The sequence below is a fragment of the Onychostoma macrolepis genome, chromosome 07 (genome assembly GCF_012432095.1).
Source record: "Onychostoma macrolepis isolate SWU-2019 chromosome 07, ASM1243209v1, whole genome shotgun sequence".
NCBI classification, from domain to species: Eukaryota; Metazoa; Chordata; class Actinopteri; order Cypriniformes; family Cyprinidae; genus Onychostoma; species Onychostoma macrolepis.
The window spans coordinates 46,832,053-46,857,441 of NC_081161.1; the positions used below are offsets into that span (position 1 = coordinate 46,832,053).

The following is a 25,389-nucleotide window of genomic DNA, read 5'->3' on the forward strand; positions in this document are numbered from 1 at the left end:
ACTTGTACAACAAATAATGTTTGCAATTCCTAATGTAATACATCAACTGGGGAAGTATGGTGAGTATCTACTGGTTATTTTTTTACCCTATTGGCCTGTGGTGTCTTGCCTTAAATGGCTGATTATACAGTATAATATGCAGCATCTGTAGTACAGTAGGTATTGCGCCCTCTGCTGGTTTTTAAAGTGGTTAAAAGGTTGTTGTTTTTTGCTGGTTTTTAAAGTGCAGATGTATTTATTAATAATTGTTCTAAAAATGTTACACCATTTAATCAGTTTGAATGTAATATTGCAATATATCAATAAAAAATGACTCCACGGGTTGAATCAACAGGGTTAGAGTTAGATCGGTCTGATTTGTTTTATATAGATTACCCACACATTCACTAACCACCTGATTTCTGTAGTTATTTAATAAGGACAGTGCATGTGAACATCCGTATAAAAATACAAAATGTAAACATGCCAGATTATAACAACATTGCTCATTTACATCTATCGTCCCTGAAAGAAAAACATGAAAACATGTAAAAGTAAACCCTTTAAGACATATTCTTTGCTTGATTTGGTCTCTAACACTCGTCATCCTTCCATTATCCTTAGATTAAGAAAGGAGCATGTGAAAATAAATAGTATTAACAAAACAATAAGTGTTAACATTTCAAATTTAGAACTCCTAAAAGCACATTCTAAAGCACAACTGTAGTTAAAAAGAAAAAATTATTCATCATTCACACTTATGAATATATAAATTATTTTTAAAACTGAAAACACATTAAAAGGCAGATGGGAGTCAAATTGTGTTAGAATCGTAAGAAAATAAATTTTTCAGGAATATTCTTTTGTTTTGCTCAATATATCTGATCACTTTTCAAAACCATGTGTGTATGTGCAGATGCTGCCTGTTGTTTTCTTCCTCTGCTCGTCTGTGTTTATTCCTGTTGCTCCAGGATGAGCTCTGTGAGTCGATTGATGTTCCTGACGGTCTGGTGACACTGCAGGATCATGATAATCACACTTTCCTGGTCTGGAAAGATCTGCACTAAAGTCTGCTGCAGCTCCAGCGTCTCCTCCGCCGTTCTCTCCATCACCTCCTGACCCCTGCCTGACCCCTGACCTCTGCCATGACCTCCCGGTGTCCAGTCTCGGTACTGCAGCACTTCGGTGTGAGCGCGCGGCGCCGCAGACGGAGGAGGGTAGGATGCAGACACACCTGCGAACGAGTGACTGCCAGGAACAGGTAAAGTACTGCGAGAGCAGAGACACAAAAACACGAAAGTGATATTTATAGATTGGCTCAACACTACAGACATGAAACTATTTTGATTTCATGACATTATTGATCATTTATTGGTGCTTTAATATTTAAAAAATGTGACGGATAAATGGCATCATTTAGCGGATCTCTTAAACAACAAACCCCAACAATCTCATTACATCAGCGTGTGTCAATGGACTGTTTGCATTTTCAGCTTAAATACTACATGGATTAAAACAAAAATGATGAAAATACAAAATACTTGGCCATTTAGTTTGCAAACTTTGCCTAATACTATAATTGCATAATAATTATTCATATTTAATTACATTGATCGCATTATGTTTTTGTGTTATTGTGTCTAAAGCAGAAATAAGTTATGTACTGCAAGTGAGATTTTTGTTTTTGAGATAAATTATTAGTTTTACTCATGAAGGATGCATTAAATTAATTACAAATGACAGTAAAGACATTTATAATGTGACAAAATATTTCTATTTCAAATAAATTCTGTTCTATTTGAAATTTCTATTCATTTATGAATCCTGAAAATGAAAATGTATCACGGTTTCCACAAAAATATTGTGCAGCACAGCTGTTTTCAACATTGATAATAATCAGAAATATTTCTTGAGCAGCAAATCGGCATATTAGAATGATTTCTGAAGATCATGTGACGCTGAAGACTGCAGTAATGATGCTGAAAATACAGCTGCGCATCACAGAAATAAATTACAGTTTAACAGATATTCACATAGAACAGAGCTATTCTTAATTGTAAAACATATTTAACTGTTTTACCATATTTTGCATCCAATAAATACAGCCTTGGTGAGCAGAAGGGACTTAATCCAAAATATATTTAAAAAAATAAATATCACAAGACCCCAAACTTTTGAACAGTAGAGCATATCATTTCACAGACACTTGAGTGAAAAATAAATGGAATCATAAAATCCAAAATCACTGATCTCTCTAGAAGACAGACAGCATGATTTAGTGTGGATGTTAGTACCTGTTGTGTTTATGTAGGAAGTCTCTCAGATGAGGTCCACCGCGGCCCAAAGGATCGTCAGGTAACATGAAAAGATCGCCGGCAAACACGTACTGAAGCAAACTGAAACATCACTTTCATCAGTAAATGCCAGCGACTGTAACACTGTGAGCTGCCTTCATAATTCCTCGCTTTGCACATAAAACAATCACATAATATATGTGACCCTGGACCACAAAACCAGTCATAAGGGTGAATTTTTTTAGGATAGGACAATATTTGGCTGAGATACAACTATTTGAAAATCTGGAATCTGAGGGTGAAAAAAAATCAAAATATTGAGAAAATCTCCTTTAAAGTTGTCCAAAAGTTCTTAGCAATGCATATTACTAATCAAAAATTACGTTTTTATATATTTACGGTAGGAAATTTACAAAATATCTTCATGGAACATGATCTTTACTTAATATCCTAATGATTTTTGGCATTAAAAAAAAATCTATAATTTTGACCCATTCAATGTATTTTTGGCTATTGCTACAAATATTCCCCAGCGACTTAAGACTGGTTTTGTGCTCCAGGGTCACATATTATACCAAGGTTTGAAAAAAAAAAAAAAAGATAGGGGATGAAGGAAGAGCAAAAGACTGTAAATATACTTTATTCAATACTGAAATGCACTGATTAAAAGAGTCTAATTCAGAAATATTGCAATATTTCACTGATGCCCACCTTTTCTTTATGATGTCTCTCCATGCGGGCGACTCGTCCACCAGATCTCTCAGGTTGTCATTAGTCACAATCACTCCATTCGTCTTCTGCGCCAGATCCAGCATGAATCTAACCGACAATCACTCGTTAGCTAATGAAAACAGCATTGATTTCTTTCCTATGTTTCCCTTTTGGTTTAGATGGCAGCTTGCTACATGCTATTGCACTCGAAAAAAAATATTCAGGCCTAAATTTTGAGTTGCATGTAAAATGTCTTTCTATTTGGATTACACAGTTTAACAGCATAAACAAAACCCTTTTTAGACATGATTGTGTTGATTTGAGATTGAATGATTCATTACCGGTCATCATACGAGTTGATTCTCTTGCCCTCGACCTCTCTGGATGGAGTGTATTTGAGGAAACCCAGATCACAGAGTTCGTTCATGTATTGCTTTTCTACAGGAAACACAAGAGCCACGTGATGACACACTCACTGCTCTCACAACACACTGAGATGACGAGGCATATAAAGCGAGCTTCACCTTTAACCTTTGAGTTGCTCTTCTGCCTCCAATGAGGGACGAACACTGTGATTTCACGATGACCTCTTGCCCAAAAGTGCTGTACGGCCAGAGCGATGCCTCGACAGGAGAAAAACGCCCCCAAACCATGACTGCGGAGGATATGCATCAGATTCACAATTCTGCTGCTCTTTACTCTTTACCCTGGGTGTGTTTCGTTTCACTCCCTCAGATAATCTCAGAATCAGTGCAGAACCAGTGCTCTGAAACGTTCACTCCCTAGAAATTCACTAAATGCACTGCACAAAACATCACTGACAAGACATTTCCTCTGTATTTTTGTCTTGTCTTCCAGCACAAATATCTAAACGTTCTTAAATCAAGACAGATTTAGCAGCGATGCAAAATGACAAAGAATAAGAAGTTTTGTTTTCTAAGAAAATGATGAAAATTAAAGCTTAAAACAAGATCAAACATCAGAGAAATAGCGGTCAGAAAAATAATTCAAAGAGAAAGCATGTATTTGTCTGATCCCATTGCCAAATATAGTTTTTTCTTGTTTTAAGTGTACACATTGACAAATTTTTCACACTTACATTTTGTTAGCTTTGTTTGCTTAAATAACGTCTTCTTTCAGGCTAGTGGAAAGAAACACACTTTTAAGTGTTTATTTTATTGCACATTATCTATATGCGCCTGTAGATTTCTAATATAATACATAACTTTAAAGGTGTTTTCTCAAGTTTGTTTCTCCACTTCAGCAGCACTTACAGACGCCAACATTTACAGGTTTATTCCTCTCTATATTCTGAAGGTTTTTACTGAGGGGTTTGTTGATATATCATTTGCCTGGTTTTATTATTGCACTTTATCTGTTTTTTCCAGTAGATTTCAATCACAGTACATATCTCTAAAGGCTGTTTGAGTTTTTATCTCCACTTCAGCAGCACTTACAGACCCCAACATTTACAGGTTTATTCCTCTCTATATTCTGAAGGTTTTTACTGAGGGGTTTGTTGATATATCATTTGCCTGGTTTTATTATTGCACTTTATCTGTTTTTTCCAGTAGATTTCAATCACAGTACATATCTCTAAAGGCTGTTTGAGTTTTTATCTCCACTTCAGCAGCACTTACAGACACCAACATTTACAGGTTTATTCCTCTCTATATTCTGAAGGTTTTTATAGAAGGGTTTGTTAATGTATCACACGACTTATTTTATACAACATTATATTCCTAAAATTATATCAAATTGTTTTTTTTTCCGTCTGTTGACAGTATTTTCTGATTTTTAGACTGATAAAAAGATAAATCCAAAATCCCCTCTGTAAAATCCTTTAACTCTAATATGACAACAAAATCAAAAGAGAATTTTGAACCTGGCTGACATCTCTTTTCATAAACATTTAATTTCAGAAAACTTGTAATACAAAACAATGGACTGTGATTAATCAGCTGGTCAAAGTACGGTGATATCTATTTGTAAATATTTAACTGTCATCACCTGTGGTCTCTTACCTTAACATTTCATTGTGCATCTCAAGTAAATGTTTCTTGATTTAAGAATGTTTGTACTGGAAAACAGGAAAAATGTCTGCCTGGTAATGGACAATGAAGGAATTTTTCACGGCACTGTAGTTTTTAATGGCTACAGCAGTTAAAAAAATGGCAATGCCAAAAATGATTAGTCACTATGTGTAAAAATTCCAATCAATACTAGCTACGTTTTAAATGCAACACCACAACAGAGATAGACTGCTGTCAGTCAGGAATGCATATGTTTTGCGAGAATTAAGGCGTAGATCAAGACACACCCTCTCTGTTCTCATTCTGAGCACTACGAGACACGTCATATTGTGATTTTTACCTCATTGCAACATTGCTCCCATCGATGATGATCTGACGCAGCTTGGAGTCACCAGGCTCGTCCGACAGCTGCAGTTTGAAGGGCGTCTTGAGGCTCTCGAGGAACCGCTGAGATCCTGTGACCACAGACGCCGCCGCGCCTGGTCTGCCGTGGTTAGGTTTGGGCACAGTGAATTGGTTGGAGATATCTGGCGAACTAAAATCCATGTTCTGACTGATAGTCCGTGGAGGTGATCGAACGGGCGAAATCATTGGTTGCACGTCAGAGTCCAAGGTTTCAAAGGAGTATGTCATCTGCGGTGGGCCTCTAACCGATGAAGGTCTGCCGTTAATGTTCACTGGTTTGGATGCATCTAGTTTTGTGGTCCTCATCTCGGCCTTTCCGCTCACAGTGTCAAGATCTGGCACTGAATTTGGGCCAACCTTCCGATCAGCTTTTTTGCTGCCATCTCTCGTCTGGTTGGCCTCTCCTTGTTTCTGCAGTTGCATGAGCAGATCGTGTGGCTGGAGCTCGGGTAGATTGCTGCACACTTCTATTACTCTTTCCTCTGTGTAGCCGCAAGTGGCCGCGGCCTTCTTCAACACGTCCAAGACAAAGTCTTCCTCTTTTCCTTTACTGGCCTCTAGTATCTGAAGAGCCTCGTGCATTTCTTCACCAATTCCCGCCACATTTTGGGACTCGCGGCTGCGGTTTTGCTGGCCGGTTTTGTCCTGCTCCTGCTGGATCAAATCCAGAAGTTGCGAGGCTTCTTTGGGGCCAGTTCGGGTTAGAACGGCTTGCACCGCATCCTCGGCAAATCCCATGGCGGTGAAGAACTTGAGAAAGTGGTCAAAATCTTCTCTGCTCCCCGCAGACAACAAGACGGTGTCCTGCGGCGTCGGCGGTGTCTCTGACTCGGTTTCTTGTGGAAAACCTGGTTCTGGAGGCTCTGGGATCTCAAAGGGTGCTGGGTCAAGGGTGAAACCTCGGGAAAACGGATTGTTGGATTGGCTGCTGAAATAATCTGTGCCGTTAATTCTGTGTGAGGATTGTGGGAAAAGACGAGGCTGCAGGGACTGCGAGTTCTCTGCGTTCTGATTCGATCCTCCAGTGCTTTCAAAAACAATTTCGTCAACATTTCTTTGCATTGCCCATGATCCATTGCCTTCGACCGGGATTGGACCCTCTCGGGCCCGCATTGCATGCGAGTCTAATCCGGACTGCTTCACCAAATCCAGCAGGACCTCTTTCACCAGCACAGGTAACACCAGCAGGTCCAGGGTGTGACGGTCCTCCAGACTCTCCACGATGGCTTTGAAGGCCCGACGCGACTCCAAGGATTCGAGTCCAGCCTCGGAGCGCCGTCCCTGGCTGCTCTTGTACTTCTCCACCAAGTCTGTAATAAGGGAATAGGCTTTCACCACAGGTTCTGTCAGCCCGGTTATGAGGACGATGCCTTGAGATCCCACCTGCGGGAGAGATTTAGTCACATAATGTTCTGGATCATTACATGCATTCTCTAACTACACAACGGGATATACTATGGTACAGTAATAAAGTGCTTAAACCTTACAAATTAGGGATTCAAATTAGGATCAAATTTGAAAAGTGCACCTAATGCACAAGTTAGTTATTAAAAAAAAAGAAAAAAAGAAAAACAAATGAGAAACTTTTTATTAGTGTCCAAGTAATCATCAGAATCGAATAAAGAAAGCACAGGTCTTTTTTTAATGTAACATTTATCTTACATTTTGTGAAATTTTGTAATGTAACATTTATTTGGCATTTTTATGCAGTTTGTTTTGATTTGCATTTTAAACATTTTCTTTTGATACTCCTGTTACATTTATCTTGACTTGTGCACTTTATCTTGCATTTTAATTTTGTCTCTCAGGTAACTTTTGTCTTTTTTATGCCTTTTTATGCAACACTGATCTCGCATTCTATACATAAGGTAACATTTATCTTGCTTTTTACACATTTTTTAATGTAACATTTATCTTGCATTTTATGCATTGTTTTGTTTCTCATGTTACATTTATCAAGCATTTTTTATTTGTTTCTAATGTAATCTTTATGTTGTATTTTATGCGCTTTTATTTTCTTTCTTCTTTCATCTTGTTTTTATGGACATTTAGGTATTTTTCAGGACCGCAAGACAGAAAATGACTTTTAGCAGTGAAATATCTCTCTTTTTGGGCTCAGAGGCCCGTGTAGTGTGTATGACAATCTGGCTCACCTTCTGTTTCCCTTGTTTCTACTAACAAAGGTGGTAGAATCATGTCTGGATGGAACTATGCATATGGAAATTATGTCTTGCATAGTAAAAAAGGCGTTGCTGCAGGGAGGCGGGGTGGAAAATCAAGCGTGTTGATGCACGCACCATCTTCAGATATTTGTGCAAGTTAGATAGAAGCGGAAATGTTTCAAAAATAAAGTCCTGCACTAAATGTTGTATTTTCTTACTGAGAAAAATCATGTTTGGCTGTAATGTTTTAGTGCTGTGCAAAGAACTGTATACATATAAAACATAAAAACATTCAGCCATATAATCTGTAACAAAGGTTGTAGTACAGCATCATATAGTACACATGCTCCTGTACTGTAAAATACTGCATTAGTACCAGTGTTGGGCAGTAACTAGTTACTAGTAACTTAGTTACTGTAATAATATTACTTTTTGCAGTAACTAGTAGTGTAACTAATAAGATTTCAGTAATAATATTACAGTTACCATCCATAAAACAGTTTACTTAGTAACCTTTGATGCCTCAACCCCTCTGATTTAAAATCCAACAATCAAATAATTCCTAGATTTATTTTCATAATTGTCCCAACTTGCACATGCATGTGATGTCCCCAGTGCAGCATGCAAGCTTGGAATATGGAAAAGCTTACATTCAGCAGATAGAAATATTGCATTACATTGATTTTGTCAGGAAAAAAGATGATCTGAACACTGTTGTGTAAGTTGTGGCTTTACTTTACTCTGGCATTACATCCCTCTGATCAACATGTGGTACATTATATTACTATAATTAAAAATATTTTTGGAAAATTAAACAGTTTCTTACAAACTTATGTGATTTGATAAAATACATAATGAAATATAATCATATATGGGTAGCGGAGAAATTACAATTAGCTTCAAGCTACACATGACTATTAATGAGATGAATACGGCACTTCTACTTAATGCCACTGTTAATCACTATCGAGTGTTTGTAATAACTTCTGACTGAGATCAAATGTGGATTTTGGTCAAATGATGAGGCAGAAATATGTTGTTAGTAACATTTTAGAAGCATTTTATGTGTAAGATACACAGTTACAGCTTCTGTGGGGTGTGAAAAAAAAGTAATGTAACTAGTAGTGTAACTAATTACTGTTGCCAGAAAGTAATAAGTAAAGTAACAATATTACTTTTGAAAGGAGTAACTAGTAATGAGTAATATATTACATTCTTTGAGTAACTAGCCCAACACTGATTAGCACAAATGACGTTTAGAAAAACTCACCACTACATTAGCAGAGGTATTTTTAATCAGGCAATCCATAAACAGTCCTTTAGCACCACAGAAGACACAGTGAAGCACTTCGGGAAACTGGATCTCTTGTTGAGTTTCCTGATTGACGACACCTTTCACAAAAAGCTAAGAGTTGCATAACATAAAAGGTGAGTAAACCCTTAACAATTTTAATAGGAAACATTTATATTATAATTGTGGCTTTGGAATCTATAAACCAATACATGTATCTGTGATGAGAGGCAATGAACTAAAACTAGTGTGTGTGTGTGTTTTACAGTTTTACAGCCATGCAAAGTGATGCAGTTAGATGTTACATTACAGTGTAGGCTTGTTCTTCCACATTGTACAGGACTTTTGAATAAATGTTGTTGTTGTTGTTTCACTTTAGGTAGACAGAAACTGAAAGTCTTAAGTATGTAAAGCACCTTTGCTGCCTGCACGTCTCCTGGAGTCCCCCGCAGCTGCAGCCAGATCTGACCGCTCTGCGCAGACGGACCGTCCTCTCCTCCGATACTCAGCTTCACCCCAAAGACTCGCTCGACGCTGGGCTGCAGCGCCAGCAGCGCCCCCCTCAACACACCTGCACAGGTGAACTCATCCTCAACCTCCTGCTGCTCCAAGCGCTGGTATCCACAGCCGTCCAGTGTGAGACCTGAGAGAGCCATGACGCAACTCACTGGAGGAGACGTGAGAAACAACATGAGTGCATGCTTGTGATTCAGCATTGTACGGTAAGAACTATCCTGAGCCAAGATAGAATATAATCTGGAATATAAACCTCTGTTTGTAGTTTATTTGCTACCAAAGGCTTCAAACAAAACTCTGAGTGCCTTTCAAAAGGTGTAATGCTGCTAGCATTACTACACTTTATTTTAAGGTGTCCTTGTTACAGTGTAATTATACATTTAAGTACTGAGTCATATTAATTAACTGCATGTATTTATATGGTTAAGGTTAGGATTAGGAGTACTTGAATGTAATTATGCATAATTTATTGCTATTATAATAGTAAGTACATGTAACGTGTAACAAGGGCACCTTAAAATAAAGTGTTACCGATGTGAGAAGTGAATGTAACAAAGAAAGGGTGTTTTAAATATTTAAAACAGGAACAATCTCAGAACGTTATGAACAGAAACGTTAATAGAACATTAATTCAAAGTTATCTCGTCTTTATATGACCTTCTCAAAATGTCAGCTCAAAAGTATCGTTCATGGAACGTTTTTAGTTTCCCGTCTAATGTTTTTAAACGTTACTACTTAAAAATGTCAGGTAGAGAACATTCAAAAGTAATGTTACCATAAAAACAGTCAAATTTAACATTTTTGCTAACGCTCAAACAATCAAGAAAAACTATAATGGTGTCTACTGCTGATATGTGATGGATTCTATTGGTGGGATGTTAAATCCTATTGGAAAAAAAGCCCAAAACACACTACAAAAAAAGGAATTTTGTAATGGTTTTACTGGAAAAAAGCTAATGGTTCATAATGGTATTTTAATAAACCACTGGCATTTCTGTGATGGTTTCTATTGCTTTTTTTAGCAGGGTAATCAAGTACTATTCATGTGTTTCGCGATTAAAATCGGCCGAACGATTAAAGATTAACTGGTTTCATATAATGTTCTACAAAAAGAGATTCCTTTGATTACCAGACAAAACAGATTCCCAAGGAAGTCTCAACAACCGTGTTCATCTACAAAAACACAAGAAAAAAACAGAAATATGTACGATATGTAGCACCGAGCGACAGTAAACTTCAGTTCTTACCATAATCGGGTGAACTTTAAACTTCGCTCTTTCGTCTGTTTACGAAGCGCTCGCGACAAACAATCCGGAGCGCGAGTCGGAACGGTCTTCTGCTTCACTCCAGATTCAGTCTAATTTTAGTCCTGCTCGGTTATAAAAGGTTTCTTTTGGTTTAGAAATCACCCGTGGTTTCGCGAGACTCGTTGATCCACATTTTGGACTGGTCATGGTGATTGTTGATAAAAATGAAACCAAAGGGAAACTTCGCATTGATCTTCTACCGTAACGAACGTAAAGAACGCGCATCTGGAATCTGCTGAAGCGCTTTAACGTTTGCTCACGCTCATCTGCCGACAAAAAAACTCAGAAACACACATGACTTTCGATCAGAAACGAGTTAAAAACACGTAACAAAACATAATACATGAAAATGAGTGAAAAACACACGAACGCAGACTTTATTATGGCTTGAGTCAGAGACAGTCACATTGTGTGGGAATTTCCACTGACGTAATACAAAGCCACATCCGTTTAAGTCAACAGCAAAACCTACACATTAAACACCCAATCCATTTTAATTATTGCAATATTTCTATTCTTTACATTCTTTTTCTTACACGCTTCACTTATCAGAATGGGGACAACTACTACTGAATTTGTAAATGTATTGAAGAACATGTCCACATATTTTATGATGAATATACAACATTAAAAACATATCAGTGAAACGCTGTAACTTTTCCCATTTTTAATTTAACAAAGAAATGAAAACGTATGCGTGACGAAGTAAACCCTACTTATTAAAATGAATATGAAATAACCGCAGCTCACAGGAAATGTTCTCAGAACGTTCTCTCAACATTCTCCCAGTAACGTTAATGGATTGTTCATTCAAAGTTATCTGGTCTTTAATAATGTTCTCAAAACATTAGAAGACACATTTATGGAACGTTATTCGAAACATTTTAGATTCTCGCTTGTCTAACGTTGTTTAAACGTTAAATGATTTGAACTTCCAAAGAACATTCAGACATAACATTTACTATTAACACATACTATTAATGGGAACGTTAGAAAACAATTTACATTATTTAGGCCTATAATACGAATGTTGTTTATTTATTTATTTGTTAATGTTTTTACTTTCAGATGCTTCCGAAAAAATTCAGTAGCATACCCAACATGTTTGAACATGATACAATTGATCTTTCTCTAAGCCTGTTTTTGTTTTTGTTTGTTCTTCTTCTAATGTTTACGTAATCAAGGAAACGTTTGGAACTTTCATTCAAAGATCGCGTTTAATATGCGAACTTAGTAACGTTAGCAAAACGTTCTTGTAACATATTTTTCTTAGAGCCTGACTGACATTGTGCTCCAGATTTATTGACAGAGACATTATTTGCGATTATTGAAGAGAAGAATCTCCTCGTTCTTCTTCTGCAGGTGAGCAGGTGAGCTGACGTCGATCAGCAGAAGCGCTTGTTTGATGGGGAAGTGAAACTATCTTCTCGACGTGGAAGCGTCGCCATTAACGAGGAACTTGCACGAACAGACGGGCTCAGACGGAATATGATATATTTAAGCATTCTCCGGTTGAGATTGTTTAGCTGTGTTCACAGAGCAGTAGTTGAGTAGATCAGACCCTCGGTGCGGAGATGGACGAGTCTATGAGGATCGGGTTTGAAGTGATCCGGGATGACTGTCTGCTGGACTGGAAGAGCATCGGAACCGGCGGGTTTGGACAGATCTACCGAGCGAAGCACAAGACCTGGGGAATGGACGTGGCCATAAAGTTATTACATTATAAAGACGGGTAATTACAGCACGTGCACATTGTCCTTAAATGTTTACCTTGCTAACCACAGTTTATACAGCCCAGTCCAACCTTAACAATGCATTCATTTGGCCTTCAAATAGTACGAGATGCGATCATTCTTTCATGTTCTTTATTACTGTGTTTAATGGGGGAGGTCGAGGCAAGTTGGCACATTGGGAAGTTGTCTGTATCACGTGAACACACTGACAGCCCGAACATTAGGACAGACATCACTGTGTAATGAACGGAGACTTGTGCTTGTTTTTTATTTCCGCTCTTGGTGTTTCATGAATTGTATTGTGTTGTCCATAGCATACTATAATGCCTGACTTGTGTGAGTATTTCATATTTAAAAAGTACTCTCACTGTAAAAAAGTCATTTTCGATTGGTAAAAAAAAGATGCAAGATTTTTTCACTCAGGAATTGCTAATAAATTTCACAAATAATGGCAAGTAACATTAATTGGATGTAAAAGTGTTCAGTGTGAAGACTGAAACAGTATATTTTCTTGTAAAACGCGCTTAATTCATTTACAGCTTCGAAAACAGCATAACAGCATAAAACAAAGATTTTGCATGTTGGAGTAGCCTACATTTTACAAGAAAATACTATTTCAGTCATTTTATTTCAAAATTTCACATTTAATGAAAGTTTTTTGTAATTGTGAAATTTATTAGCAATTTAAAACTGTTTAAACTGCTTATTTACATTTAGGCTACATTTAGTCATTTTGCAGATGCTTTTATCCAAAGCGACTTAATGACAATAAAAGCAATCAAAACCAACAAAACAGCAATGATATACAAGTGCTGTGACAAGTCTCAGTTAGCGTAACGCAGTGTGCGTAGCAAGGTTATATATATATATATATATATATATACACACACACACACACACACACTCACACACACACACAAACATATACCAAAAAACAAGTAGATAGAATAGAGAAAGCTAGTGTTAGAGGCTTTTTTAAAGAAAACAAGCAGTCAGAAAACAAATGGTTTCAAAGTAAACGCTACGCCAGTTTTTTTCACTGTATAAAAATTCTTCTCTAGTCATCGTCATTGAATAGCAGGTTTCCATTGTGACAACTTACCCCATGCAGTCCGCTGTTGGTCATCCCTACCATATTACCAGAGTTTCAGTGTAGTATTTTGGCAGAAACTGGGTTACCATGCTAGACTTTTTCATGTGTGTGTGTGTACATATATTTTCATTACTGTATTTACATTAAGAAAGAGCACTGTAATAGTTTAAAAGATGAATTATATATGTATATACTGTATATATTGTATATACTGTGTATGTATATGTAATTTAAAAAAATGGTTGATTGCCCTTAAAACTGTAAATGCCGTGGTGTTTGAGCTTCATCATCAGCGCTGGCTGGTTTCAGATGTTGACTTGTTTGTTTTTTCTCGTCCTGAAGAAGGTCTGCATCCTCCATCCAGAGAGAAGCTAACCTGATGTTCAAGGGCGGGAATCCCAATGTGATCAGGATTTTGGGGCTGTATGAGGGCCGCATGGGCGGCGCGTGTCTCCAGTCGGGGCTGGTGATGGAGTTCATGCCCAAGGGTTCGGTGGCCGATCTGCTGCAGACGCTAGCCGGGCCGCCACCTTGGCCTCTGACCTTCCGCATGGCGCACGAGATCAGCCTGGGCATGAACTTCCTCCATCATCTGTCTGTCCTGCATCTGGACCTCAAGCCCAGCAATGTGCTTCTGGACGACAGTCTCAGAGCCAAAGTGAGTCCAGCAACTTTGCGCGCTTTATTTGCCCCAAATTCCTTCCTGTTTAATTTTTCTCGATTCTGTTTTCATGGTTTAAATGAATTTTAATAATCAGCAAAGGCTATCTAATCAGTTTAATAATTTAATAATTTCTAAAAAAAATTTTTTATCAGTGATAGTGCCCTATGAAATGCCCTCAAATTCCATTTATTTATTTATTTTTTAATAATAAAAAATGTTGAATTCATAAAACGTAATAATTTAATAATTTATTTCATTTTTAACAAAACATGCCCTGTGAAATGTTTTATTAAATTCTGTTTTATTTTTCCTCTTATTATGTTTTCTTTTTTTATTTTGTCATTGTTTAATTGAGTTTCAATAATCACAAAATTATGTCTAATCAGTTGTAATTCATAAATCTTATCAATGCAATGCGATAATTTATTATTATTATTATTTTAAATACTAGTACTTTTTCTCTCAAATTCCATTTTATTTTCCGCCAAATTCTGTTTTCCTTTTTACCCCTTTACTTTTTTCTTAATTCAGTTTTAATAATCAAGAATGGATGTCTAAGCAGTTGATTTAATAAAACTTTAACAATGTCATCAAGTATGAAATGTTTTATTTTTTGCCTTAAATTTCTTTGGATTCTGTATTTTATAAAAACATCAATTTGGTAATCAAATTAATGCATAAAATGTGAACCATATAATTAATCCTTTTAATTGTAATCAAATTAAATTTAAACAATCTGTAACAATTGCTGCACAGCAGAGGTTTAAGATTGATATGGATTAAATGAATTATTTCAGATTATGTGTTCGCATGTAAAGTGTGGATCCGCAGCTCTTCAGTGTTGAAGCTCATCAGTGTAGGATACGATACAGCCAGGAAACTCCCTCCCATACGTGAGCCGTAAAACCATCAGCTGTGGTTAACAGCTCTTACCCTCCACATCTGCTGATTTAAAACAGCGAGCGAGTGTAATTCACTCCTTCAGCAGGAGACACCTCACAATTGATAATTAAGTTGAAAAAATTCCCATAAGCACGAATGTTAGTCCTATTTGAGTGTGAAACAGGCGTAATCCATCAGACTTTAATGAACCCTTTCTTTGTTTTTCCTGCAGCTCACAGATTTTGGTCTTTCGCGAGTGGCTCGAAGCGTTTCTAGATGCTCCAGGGACAAAGACGAGGATGATGGAGGAACATTGAGCTACATGCCTCCTGAAGCACTGCAGTCCATCAACTACAAAGCCAGCAAAGCCACTGACGTCTACAGGTACATCACAAATACTGAAGCAGGGTTTTTAATGTGTTAACCTCACCAAGGCTGAAATTATTTGATAGAAACTACTGTAAAATTGTGAATATTTGTTAACATTATAAATATTTAATTTTATTTTAAATGACAAAAGCATTTCAATTAAGATATACATCATTAAATTCAGAAAGTCTGGCTGTGCTTAATGGGTACATTTCTGTGTTCTGTAAGCACACCCCTGTTCCCATTAAACTCACATCATGTTTTATTAAAAATGGCTGTTTATTTTAAGGAAATGTTTTAAAGAATAATTGTAAAAATATATTTTTTGAAGGCACAAAGTCAATCACAAAAAAAGCAGAACATTAAAATCAAGCAAAAAGGCATTCAAGTCGATCAGTTATATATTCATAATGAAGTGTCATTTAAGCACATTGTAACATCTAGACTAGTCCACGTTCAGCTAAATAACACATTCAAAACTCAAATAAAACAAACCAATAACCAGCAACAATTTTTAATAAATTTCATGTAATCTTAATTAAAAGGACAGGGTTTTGCTAAATAAATAGTCTAGGTCATGTATTAAGTTCATACATATTTTTACATGAACAACTATTATTAACAATATCTATGAAATTATACTTTTTCTTATTGATGTCACAGTGAATCTGTGTGATTTTCATAGTCGTGCACCCTTTAAGCTCACCTTAAAATAATATGAAATCTTTACAAATTACACCACTGTAAAACGACAGACCAGCAATAAACTGTAAATTTATAATATTATGGATGTAAAAGCACGAGCCAGTAATGCCTGTGAAGTAATATATTAGTGTAGTACACAATCATATACAGCTAGTCAGCTAACTGTGTTCTGTAGCATCTGCGCTGTGTTGCTAAAACTATCTTTTGGATCTAATGTAATTATTATTCCAGTCAGCTGCTGTAACCGTGCATGAGATGTAAATGAAAGCGTAATAATCTGTGGATGCTCTGCTCTGCAGTTACGGCGTTCTGCTGTGGTCCCTCGTCACCGGGAAGGAGCCGTATGAAGGTAAGCGTCCCTCAGCGCTCTCTGGTTTGCGTCCGCAGCAGTTTCTCACTGGTGTCCGTCTGCAGGCGCTCTGTCCAGTCTGGTGCGCTTCCGGATCCCTCAGGGGGACAGACCGGACCTGGAATCCATAGACCACCATGGGGTTAAAGGTCTGGAAGATATGGTGAAGCTCATGACTGAATGCTGGCATCAGGATCCCAGCAGGAGACCGTTGTTCCTCGGTGAGACTCGAACCCCTTCACTCCATGATGATCCACCTCCAATGCTGCCAGCATTTAGCATTTTCAGGGGAAGATGCTAAAGGAAGGTTGATTTGTATGGAGGCATATGTGTAGCAAAATTCAATTTGCAATGTAATATGCAAAATGGCAATGCAATAAGTGGCAATTTATTTCTGTATTTAAATTTACATTTTCCCATACATATGTGCAACATTTAGTGCAAAATGAAAATTCAATTATATAATTTAAATTGGACATTTTCTACACAATTTTTAATATGCAAATTAAAAACATTTTAAAGCTTTATAAGTAGCAAAGTGCAATGAGAGTTTCAAAATGCATTCTGAGCCAAAGGGTAGCAAAATGGTGATTTAAATGTCTTTTATTTTTCTTAAATGCATTGACACTTATATATATATATATATATATATATATGATGTTTCAATTGCATTTTCATTAAATACCCCGCGATGAATATAGTTTAAGTCATTGTGGATTTGAAAATGCATTCCGAGCCGAACACGCCCCCGAGCTGTCAATCATTACATCAAGGCAGGGCTCTGCAACAGGACGCACGATAGGTCAATATTCACCATTAACCAAACGCTTTTCACCTGCCTCGACATCTCTCACCGTTTACACTCGGATTGATGCACATAAGCAAACAGACTACTCTACACTTATTTACCTATTTGCCACCTTACACAGTGGGGGTGGGAGTGGGGGTGGGAGGCTTTGGCGGCTCGAGCCCCTGCCCTTTTTCAAAATTATTCAAAAGTGCCCCTCTCAGACAAATATCAAAGATGTTGTGGTCAATAAAACAAAATGCATTTGAATTCTAACTAACATGACAACGTGTACAAAACTGTAACTAATCACTCAAAAGTCAGAAAATTCCTGTTTATTTTTACATATTTGTCAAATCTGAGGCGTTGCTATGGGTTACGTGCGTTTTGCTTGACAGACTGATATTCCACAGTCTGTTCGGAAACCGACACAGTTGCCAACTCTCGCGAGACAAATAAGCAACCGCAGCTTCAAAAACAAGCCCAAAACAAGCCCAATATTTTTTTGATGATTTATTATCATCAATATTATTTATTATCAATTATTACCAATAAATGAGCCTGCAACATATTAAGCTGAAACCACTCTTTTATCTGAAAAGCAAAAACAGAAGCTATTTTACAAAAATTAGCAAACTGCAACAAAAGTGGGATCAAAACTCGTCTCCAATCACCTGTGAGCACAATAGGATTGTAGAGATGGAAAAGGAGAAAAGCACAAGAGCTTCAAAGAGGAGCCGTAACATAGCCACATATTTATAGCCTAAAATATATAGGGGTCATTCTATGGAAATGTCCATTTTTCTTTACAGAAATATTACACTTGAAAAATATTTTAAAATGAAACAATGTGTTATTTGAACAATTACACCTTCTTGAGCCATCAATGTGGCAATATTTGTTTTTAATTAATTATAAAGAATTCCAAGCACCACAAAACTGCTCGTCACAGCCATGTAGAGAGGGAAAGTGCTTTATTCTGAGGTCAAAAACAGGTTTTTCTGCCATTTGAAATAAAATAACGTATACATAACTATCAAATAAATGACATAAAAAAAACAAAATTCCACATAAATATTATAGAAAAAAATATAAAGTATTATATTACATTAAAAAAGAAAATATTATAAAAAAGACAAAAAATCATTAAGCTGTCATTTCTGTGTATTCATGAAGTCAAAAGGTAATCTATTAATGTGATCTAAGTTTAAATGTTAAAACAAGAAATACATTTTAAGACATCTTGCCATACCAGAACCAAATGTATTTACTCAGTATTAGGATATGACTACTTGTTTTTTATTACAGCCCGTGATAATTAATACATTACAAATCATTGTAAAAATTAGGCTGAAAGAAAGTCATCCCACTCCTCTACGTCTACTTCTGTCATCGCTTGGATTACAGCGTCACGCGTCTTCTTATTGAATGTGATTTTTCTCCAGTGAGGGGAAGGAACATATGGCAAAATACGCTACAGCACTTATATTAGTGCACTGGTTGGCTATTAACTGCGAGCAGACAGAGTGTCAATCAATGCACTGGAGAATACGGCCAACATAAATAAAGAGACGAAGTTGCTCGTCAGATTTCTCTAACAAGCAACCAGATTTTTAAATAAGCCCAAAAAAACGCAACCCGCGACCAGGGATTTTTTCCCGCAACTTTACAAAAAAAGAAGCCCAAAGTGGTGTATAATACGCAGACTTGGCGACTGTGGAAACCGAGGCTCTCGAGCCATATGTGGTTCTTTCAGTGAGTGGGTCAACAGAAGGAAAAAATAAACCAAACAATATTTTAAACTTTTTTTTTTTTCCATCAATAATCAAAGCTAGTGTGTCGATTTAATTAAAAATCCATATATTATACATTTTAGAATATTACATAATTGATCAATGCCCGTTCATGATCTGGCTCAAGTTCAAATTTCACTGGCTAATAATGTGAAGTGGAGCGGTCATTTTCCGTTCTTATTCATGGATAGAAAATGACATGGCACAGACAAGCTTATTTTGGTGCTTTTCCACTGCATGGTACGGCACGGTACGGTACGGCTCACTTTTGGGGGGTTTCCCCTGGGTACAGTACCTGGTACCGCCTCGGCTGAGGTTCCAAGCGAACCGTACCGTTACCTCCGCTGATCACTGATGGAGCGATCTGGATCTGCGGTTTGTCTCATTTTATAAATCAAATTTACATCGCTGAGAAAATAGATGCTGAATGGTAATCAGGCCATTCAATTCACTTATGTATGTATGATATCCTACACCGTTTACTATTTCATGAAACTCTCAGTTAATGAAGCCGAAGTGCCACCTACAGGCATATTGTGTGAAGTGTAGGCTGGCAAAATTGTGCCTTGAAAGGACTTTATTATATTACCATTTTTGATAATTATGCGGCATTATGAAAGTGTCTTACGCTCATCAAGCCTGCATTTATTTGATCAAAAATACAGAAAAACTCTAATATTGTGAAATATTACAATTTAAAAGAATGTTCTTCTATTTTAATATACTTTAAAATATCATTATTCAAAGCTAAATTTTCAGCATCATAACTCCAGTCTTCAAAGCATGGTCCTTCAGAAATCATTCTAATATGCTGATTTATTATCAATGCTGGAAACAGTTGTGCTGCTTAATGTTTTGCTTTTTATTTTAATTTTATTTATTTATTTCGGAACCTGTGATACTTTTGGGAGGTTCATTGATAAAAAAAAAAAAAAAAGTTAAAAAGAACAGCATTTATTCAAAATAGAGATGTTTTCTAACAATATCGATCTTTACTATCACGGTTTCTATCAATTTAACAAATCCTTGCTGAATAAAAACTAATTTCTTTAAAAAAATAAAAATACTGACCGTAAGCTTTTGAACGGTATAGTGTATATTGTTACAAAAGTTATATTTTAAATAAATGCTGTTCTTATTTAACTTTTTATTAATCAAAGAATCCTGAAAAAAGTATGACAGGTTTCCAACATTGATAATAAATCAGCATTGCATAAAATGTATTTTAAAGTATATTAAAATTTTGATCAAATAAATGCAGGCTTGATGACCATAAGTGACTCATTGCAAAAATATCAAATGTATCCAAACTTTTGACCAAATTTTTTTCCTTTCTTTTTTTCACATTGCCCCCTTTTTTTTTGTATTTATATATACACATAATAAATATACACAGTACACACACATATATTACATAAACAAAAACGTTTATTATGGATGCGATTAATCACGATTAATCGTTTGACAGCACTAATTACAACACAAAATTGTGTCACTGCATCGAATCTCAGCAAAAATATATATTTTGTATATGTTCATTTAGATTTGTTCATGAAATAATATAAATGCATAATACAGAATAAAATATAAATAACAATTTTTAAATTCAACACTGAACAAATAACTTTTTTCTAGATATTTTCCTTACAATGTACTACCTGATGAACAGTCTCAGGTACAAACAAGGTGTATCATAAATGAACAATTATTCAGCTATTAATTTATTCAATTATTATTATTAATAATGATGTGTGTACTGCTAGGCATCTCTGGTTTCCTCTTTTTGTGTAATTTAGATGGAAAATGTATGCTTTTTTTATTGTTTTAGTCACTTATCAAAAGTTGCTGATAGTTGCCCAACACATTTTAAAAATAGCTAAATTTGTTGCTAGGTGCTTTTGGAAGACAACGTTGCTAGGGTAGTCTGAAAAGTTGCTAAATTTAGCAACAAAATTGCTAAGTTGACAGCACTGTCGCACGCTCTCACCTCACCGTCTCGTGCTTTCAGATTGTGTTCATGCGACTGAGAAGATCTGTGATATGCACAAACATGGACTCAATGATGCCGTCTATTATGTTCTGAAGCAGCTGGTACAGTTTACTTTCCTTTTGTGTTTCTAACCAATGTTTATTCACCATTTCCATCACACGATGAAAGTAAAATAAGCTGAAAATGGCATTTCACGTTGATTTAAATGAAAAATAGAAATTCGTTTAACTCTTTAACCCTTATTTGTATCCTCAGTTAACACTATCTTTTCTTATGAGCAGGATGATGAGATTTGTTCCGGTTTGAAATCAATCCAGATCAGCCGTAAACCACAAAATGGTATGTTTTTTATTATTTTATAAATGGTCAATTATTTTAATTCCGTTGTTTGCCAAAGCAGTTCTCATTATGGTTCAGTTTAACATTAAGTACTAAAACTAAATAAACTAGAAAGTTAACGGCAAAAACTAACAAAAACGTTAAAGGTATCTCAGTGGTATTAATATGCAGTGTTGGTAACGCATTACAAGAGTTACATAATCAGATTACTTTGTTCAAGTAACTAGTAAAGTAACAATTACTTTTAAATTTACAAGAAAATACTTTTTCAAATAAGTTACTTTGTTTTCCTAATTAGTCACCATCTCTGCTGTCCCGTGTTTTTTGTTTTGTTTTGTTTTGTTACTAAAAATAAAGCAGCAAGCCCAGCTCAGGTGACGAAAAGAAACACAAAAGTAACGTAATGTATTACTTTGCATAAAAGTAACTAAGTAATGCATTTAGTGACTTTTTATGGAGTAACGCAATATCGTAATGCATTACTTTTATACAGAAATCCCTCTAATTTTTACATCGTGGAAGAAATCGAGTCCTGCTCTACTGTATTATTTATGGATGTTAAATGGGTTATAAATCTATTTCATTTTGGCTCACAGAATAAATATTTTTTATATATATATATTTAAATATTTGTTTTGGCTCACAGAATTAGGATTTTGACTGCTTGATCCTCTGTGTTTCAGAAGCACGGCCTCAGGTTTCGTCCTGCGTCACTGGACCGCTTCCTAAACAGGTCATTTATACTTAAAATCTTAGCAAATTTAACTTAATAAATGTTTGTTTACATTCATTACTTATTTAAATTGCATAACTAACTGTACTCAGCTCATTAAGGTAATCAATAATCAGCTCATGATTTGTATAATGACCTTTGTAGTACATAAAACAAAGCATTAGAGAGTGATTCAGAGCTGTTTTATTATTAATATTATTACATTTTCGGTTTTCAAATCATTTTCACTTGGAAATTAAGATGATTAAATTAAGATTTAAAGGTTTAAAATGATAAACTAAACTACAGTATATCATCTGAGGATGTATATTACCTTTATCTTGCAGGAAACAGCTGCCAGTTACACAAAATCCAAAAAGAAAGCTATTCTGAGATCCAGAGATGAGCCTCGTCCTGCTCCGGCTATCAGAACAACACAGGTCTGAAACACACAAACACACACACACACACACACACATCCGTTTCATATTACTGACCTCTCCTCTCCTAACATCCGGCTGTGTGTTTGTTCTTACAGCGTCAGACTTCAACACCAGGTCAGTTTTACTCTGTTTATACGTAATTATAAACAAATAATTATGGAGAAAAAATAAAGGTAATTGTGATTTTTTTTTTTTTTTTTTTATCTTACAATTTGGACTTTATTTCTGAGGTTAAAAAGTCTGAATTGCAAGATATGAACTCCTATCGCAAGAAGACAAGTCAGAATTGTGAGAGAAAAGAATTGCAAGTACCTTTCTATTTTATATTCCTGAGAGGATCAGATGTAAACTCTGAGAAAAAAAAAAAAAAAAGAGTTAGAAATGCAAGATTTAAACTTGGAACTCTGAGACAAAAATGTCAGAGTTTAAATTTGGAAGTTCTAACTCAGAATTGTGAGATAAAAAGTAACTATTACGTTTTAAAATGTGGCAGAAACTGACTTTCATAAATAATTGCTTAGTGTAGTTTTTGACCTTAAAAATAACATTTCTGATAAAGCTAACAGAGTGAGCAGCTGAATTGCCTTCAGAAGTCATGAAGCTGTCCCACATCTGCCACTAGATGGAGCAGGTGCTTTAGAGTCTCACTCTCTGTGTTTCTGCTTTCCTCTCAGGGTCTCATGTTCAGATGTCGTTTTCCAACGTCTTCGGAGTTCAGATCGGCAACCACAACTTCATGAATATTGAGAAAACGCGGCAGAGACACCGAACAGCTCCTTCCAGCGTCGGCACGTCTTGCTCGAACTCAGAGAACTCACAGAAAAAACCTCAGTGACATCTCCACACAGGAATCAGCTCTCAAGAGTTCAGAGTGTTTTAGTGGCTTTTTAAGTGACCGGACTATACGTCAAAGTCGAAGGGAAATTTAATGCGGCTGAATGCTTTAAAAAAATAATCAGGCTTAAATATAAAATTTGTGTATTTGAACTGCATATAAAATGTCCATGCATTTGGATTACACCGTATAACATTAACTAACCAATAAACTTAATGAGATGCATATTTGTTGGTCATGCATAATGCCAGATTGGTAATAAACTATGCAATGTTTTTGTAACTTGAAATAAACCTATTTTAGTTAGTGTTTTATATATATATATATATATATATAAAGTGTTTGTATAAATTGTATATTTTTATATGCATTTAATTTTTTTTAAATGCATTTTATTTTCTGCATAATCCAAATGAATAGAAATTTTATATGCAATTCAAATACGCAAGTGAAACCGGTGAGGAACATTTCCAACTCAATTTTTACCTCAAAAGAAAGAAATAAACGTGTTTTGCATCCAGAAAATCTATATTTAGAACCACTATTTTTTTTTTTTTTGCATTGTGACATTATCAGGACAATTAGATATTTAGATCTCCGTCATCCAGTTGCCAGTAGATGTAAAACAATAAAATAATACAATAAATAGGTTTCATAACTTCAATGTGAAAAATATTTACATTTTGATATACACATGGCAGTGGTTTTTGTACTGAATTTTATTAATGCTGATTTTCACGACTGTGTTACATTTGCATTATATTAATGAAAGCAATAGGAAAAATGTGCTTAATTGTCACAATGCAAAAACAAACAACTAAATAAATGATTTGATTCTGGAGTGAAATTCACATGCGATTCTGAATATATCTGTGATTCAGGTCAGGTGAGCACTGTGGTAGCGACAATCATCTACTGTAACTACATATCAATCATCTACTGTAACTACATATCAATCATCTACTGTAACTACATATCAATCATCTACTGTAACTAGCTACAAAGTACGTTGCTTACCTTTAAATAAATTTTTATATTGTTTTCCATGATTTGACTGCATGTGTTTGATATTCCCAGCGTTTTACGATCAGATGGCGGAGGATGCATCGCGCTAATCAGCAGTGACAGCTCGTGCCGCTCGGTCAGCGGGATCCTGGCGTTCAGCTCGCTCCCGATCCCAGCTCTCCATCTGTCTCACCGGAATAACGGGCACGATCCGCTCGTGTCGCATCTCTCCCGGTGATCTGGACAAAACGCAGTGGAATGAGTGGGTGGATGCAGAAATAACTGACCGTAGTTCCCTTCAAACCTACCGTCAGCAGTAGTACATGCAGAAGAGCAGTTCTGTTGTGCTTGTTAAGTGTAGACGCGAGCTAGTCATTCAGACGCAGTCTCGCGGAACTACTTTACGTTTTGGCGAAAGTCGTGTGAATTCGATCTGCAACGGTTATAGATGGACCTTAAAGGGACAGTTCACCCAAAATGAAAAGTGTAATAATTTACTGACCCTCAAGTGTAGATCCAAATCTGTATGAGTTTCTTTCTTCTGTTAAACACAACAGAAGATATTTTGAAAAATGTCAGTATCGGTTGACGGTAGCCATTGACTTCCCCTTTTCACATGACTGTGATGAGGCATGGTCATCAGCATCATAAATCCTTGAACATTTTTGTATATTTTTTATTTAAAAAAAAAAAAAAAACGCCCATACATTTATAACAGTGTTATATCACCTTTGCCGTTATAAGTCTCTCTCATTTTTTCTCTCTTTTGATTAAAAGTCGTGTAAAAACTATCGTGGAGTTGTGCTTTTGCTATTTGAGCAAATGAGAATGCAAGAAATATATTTGTGGTACCTCCCATTCACCGCTCTCGAAGTCAAGTCAAGTCACCTTTATTTATATAGCGCTTTTAACAATACAGATTGTGTCAAAGCACTTAACAGCATCAAATTGGAGGATAGAGTGTCAGTAATATATAATGATAAGATTGAACA

The 25,389-nt window shown here is 35.9% G+C and overlaps 2 protein-coding genes across 8 annotated transcripts; one reads left to right on the forward strand and one right to left on the reverse strand.

Annotated features, from left to right (window-relative positions):
- Positions 1 to 398: 398 nt before the first annotated feature.
- On the reverse strand, positions 399 to 10,880 carry khnyn (KH and NYN domain containing). Of its 2 annotated transcripts, XM_058782046.1 has the most exons (9): positions 10,639 to 10,880; positions 9,292 to 9,542; positions 8,855 to 8,989; positions 5,358 to 6,805; positions 3,509 to 3,639; positions 3,326 to 3,422; positions 2,985 to 3,092; positions 2,274 to 2,375; positions 399 to 1,248 (listed from the first exon to the last, which is right to left on the reverse strand). In XM_058782046.1, the coding sequence occupies exons 2-9, from the start codon at positions 9,529 to 9,531 to the stop codon at positions 933 to 935; spliced, it is 2,577 nt and encodes an 858-aa protein (XP_058638029.1). In that variant the 5' UTR covers positions 9,532 to 9,542; positions 10,639 to 10,880; the 3' UTR covers positions 399 to 932. The 2 variants fall into 2 exon arrangements, with proteins under 2 accessions (XP_058638029.1, XP_058638030.1); XM_058782047.1 differs by lacking the exon at positions 10,639 to 10,880 and having other exon boundaries at positions 8,855 to 8,976; positions 9,292 to 9,424.
- Positions 9,511 to 25,280, forward strand: ripk3 (receptor-interacting serine-threonine kinase 3). Of its 6 annotated transcripts, none has more exons than XM_058782049.1 (12): positions 9,511 to 9,597; positions 12,061 to 12,430; positions 13,867 to 14,182; positions 15,303 to 15,454; positions 16,444 to 16,493; positions 16,559 to 16,714; positions 21,082 to 21,164; positions 21,345 to 21,402; positions 22,086 to 22,135; positions 22,462 to 22,554; positions 22,653 to 22,671; positions 23,232 to 24,441. In XM_058782049.1, the coding sequence occupies exons 2-12, from the start codon at positions 12,273 to 12,275 to the stop codon at positions 23,390 to 23,392; spliced, it is 1,296 nt and encodes a 431-aa protein (XP_058638032.1). In that variant the 5' UTR covers positions 9,511 to 9,597; positions 12,061 to 12,272; the 3' UTR covers positions 23,393 to 24,441. The 6 variants fall into 6 exon arrangements, 3 of the variants coding, with proteins under 3 accessions (XP_058638032.1, XP_058638031.1, XP_058638033.1); XR_009272040.1 differs by lacking the exon at positions 9,511 to 9,597 and adding an exon at positions 24,470 to 25,280 and having other exon boundaries at positions 11,711 to 12,430; positions 23,232 to 24,396; XR_009272041.1 differs by lacking the exon at positions 9,511 to 9,597 and adding an exon at positions 22,788 to 22,861 and having other exon boundaries at positions 11,711 to 12,430; positions 23,232 to 23,294.
- Positions 25,281 to 25,389: the final 109 nt, after the last annotated feature.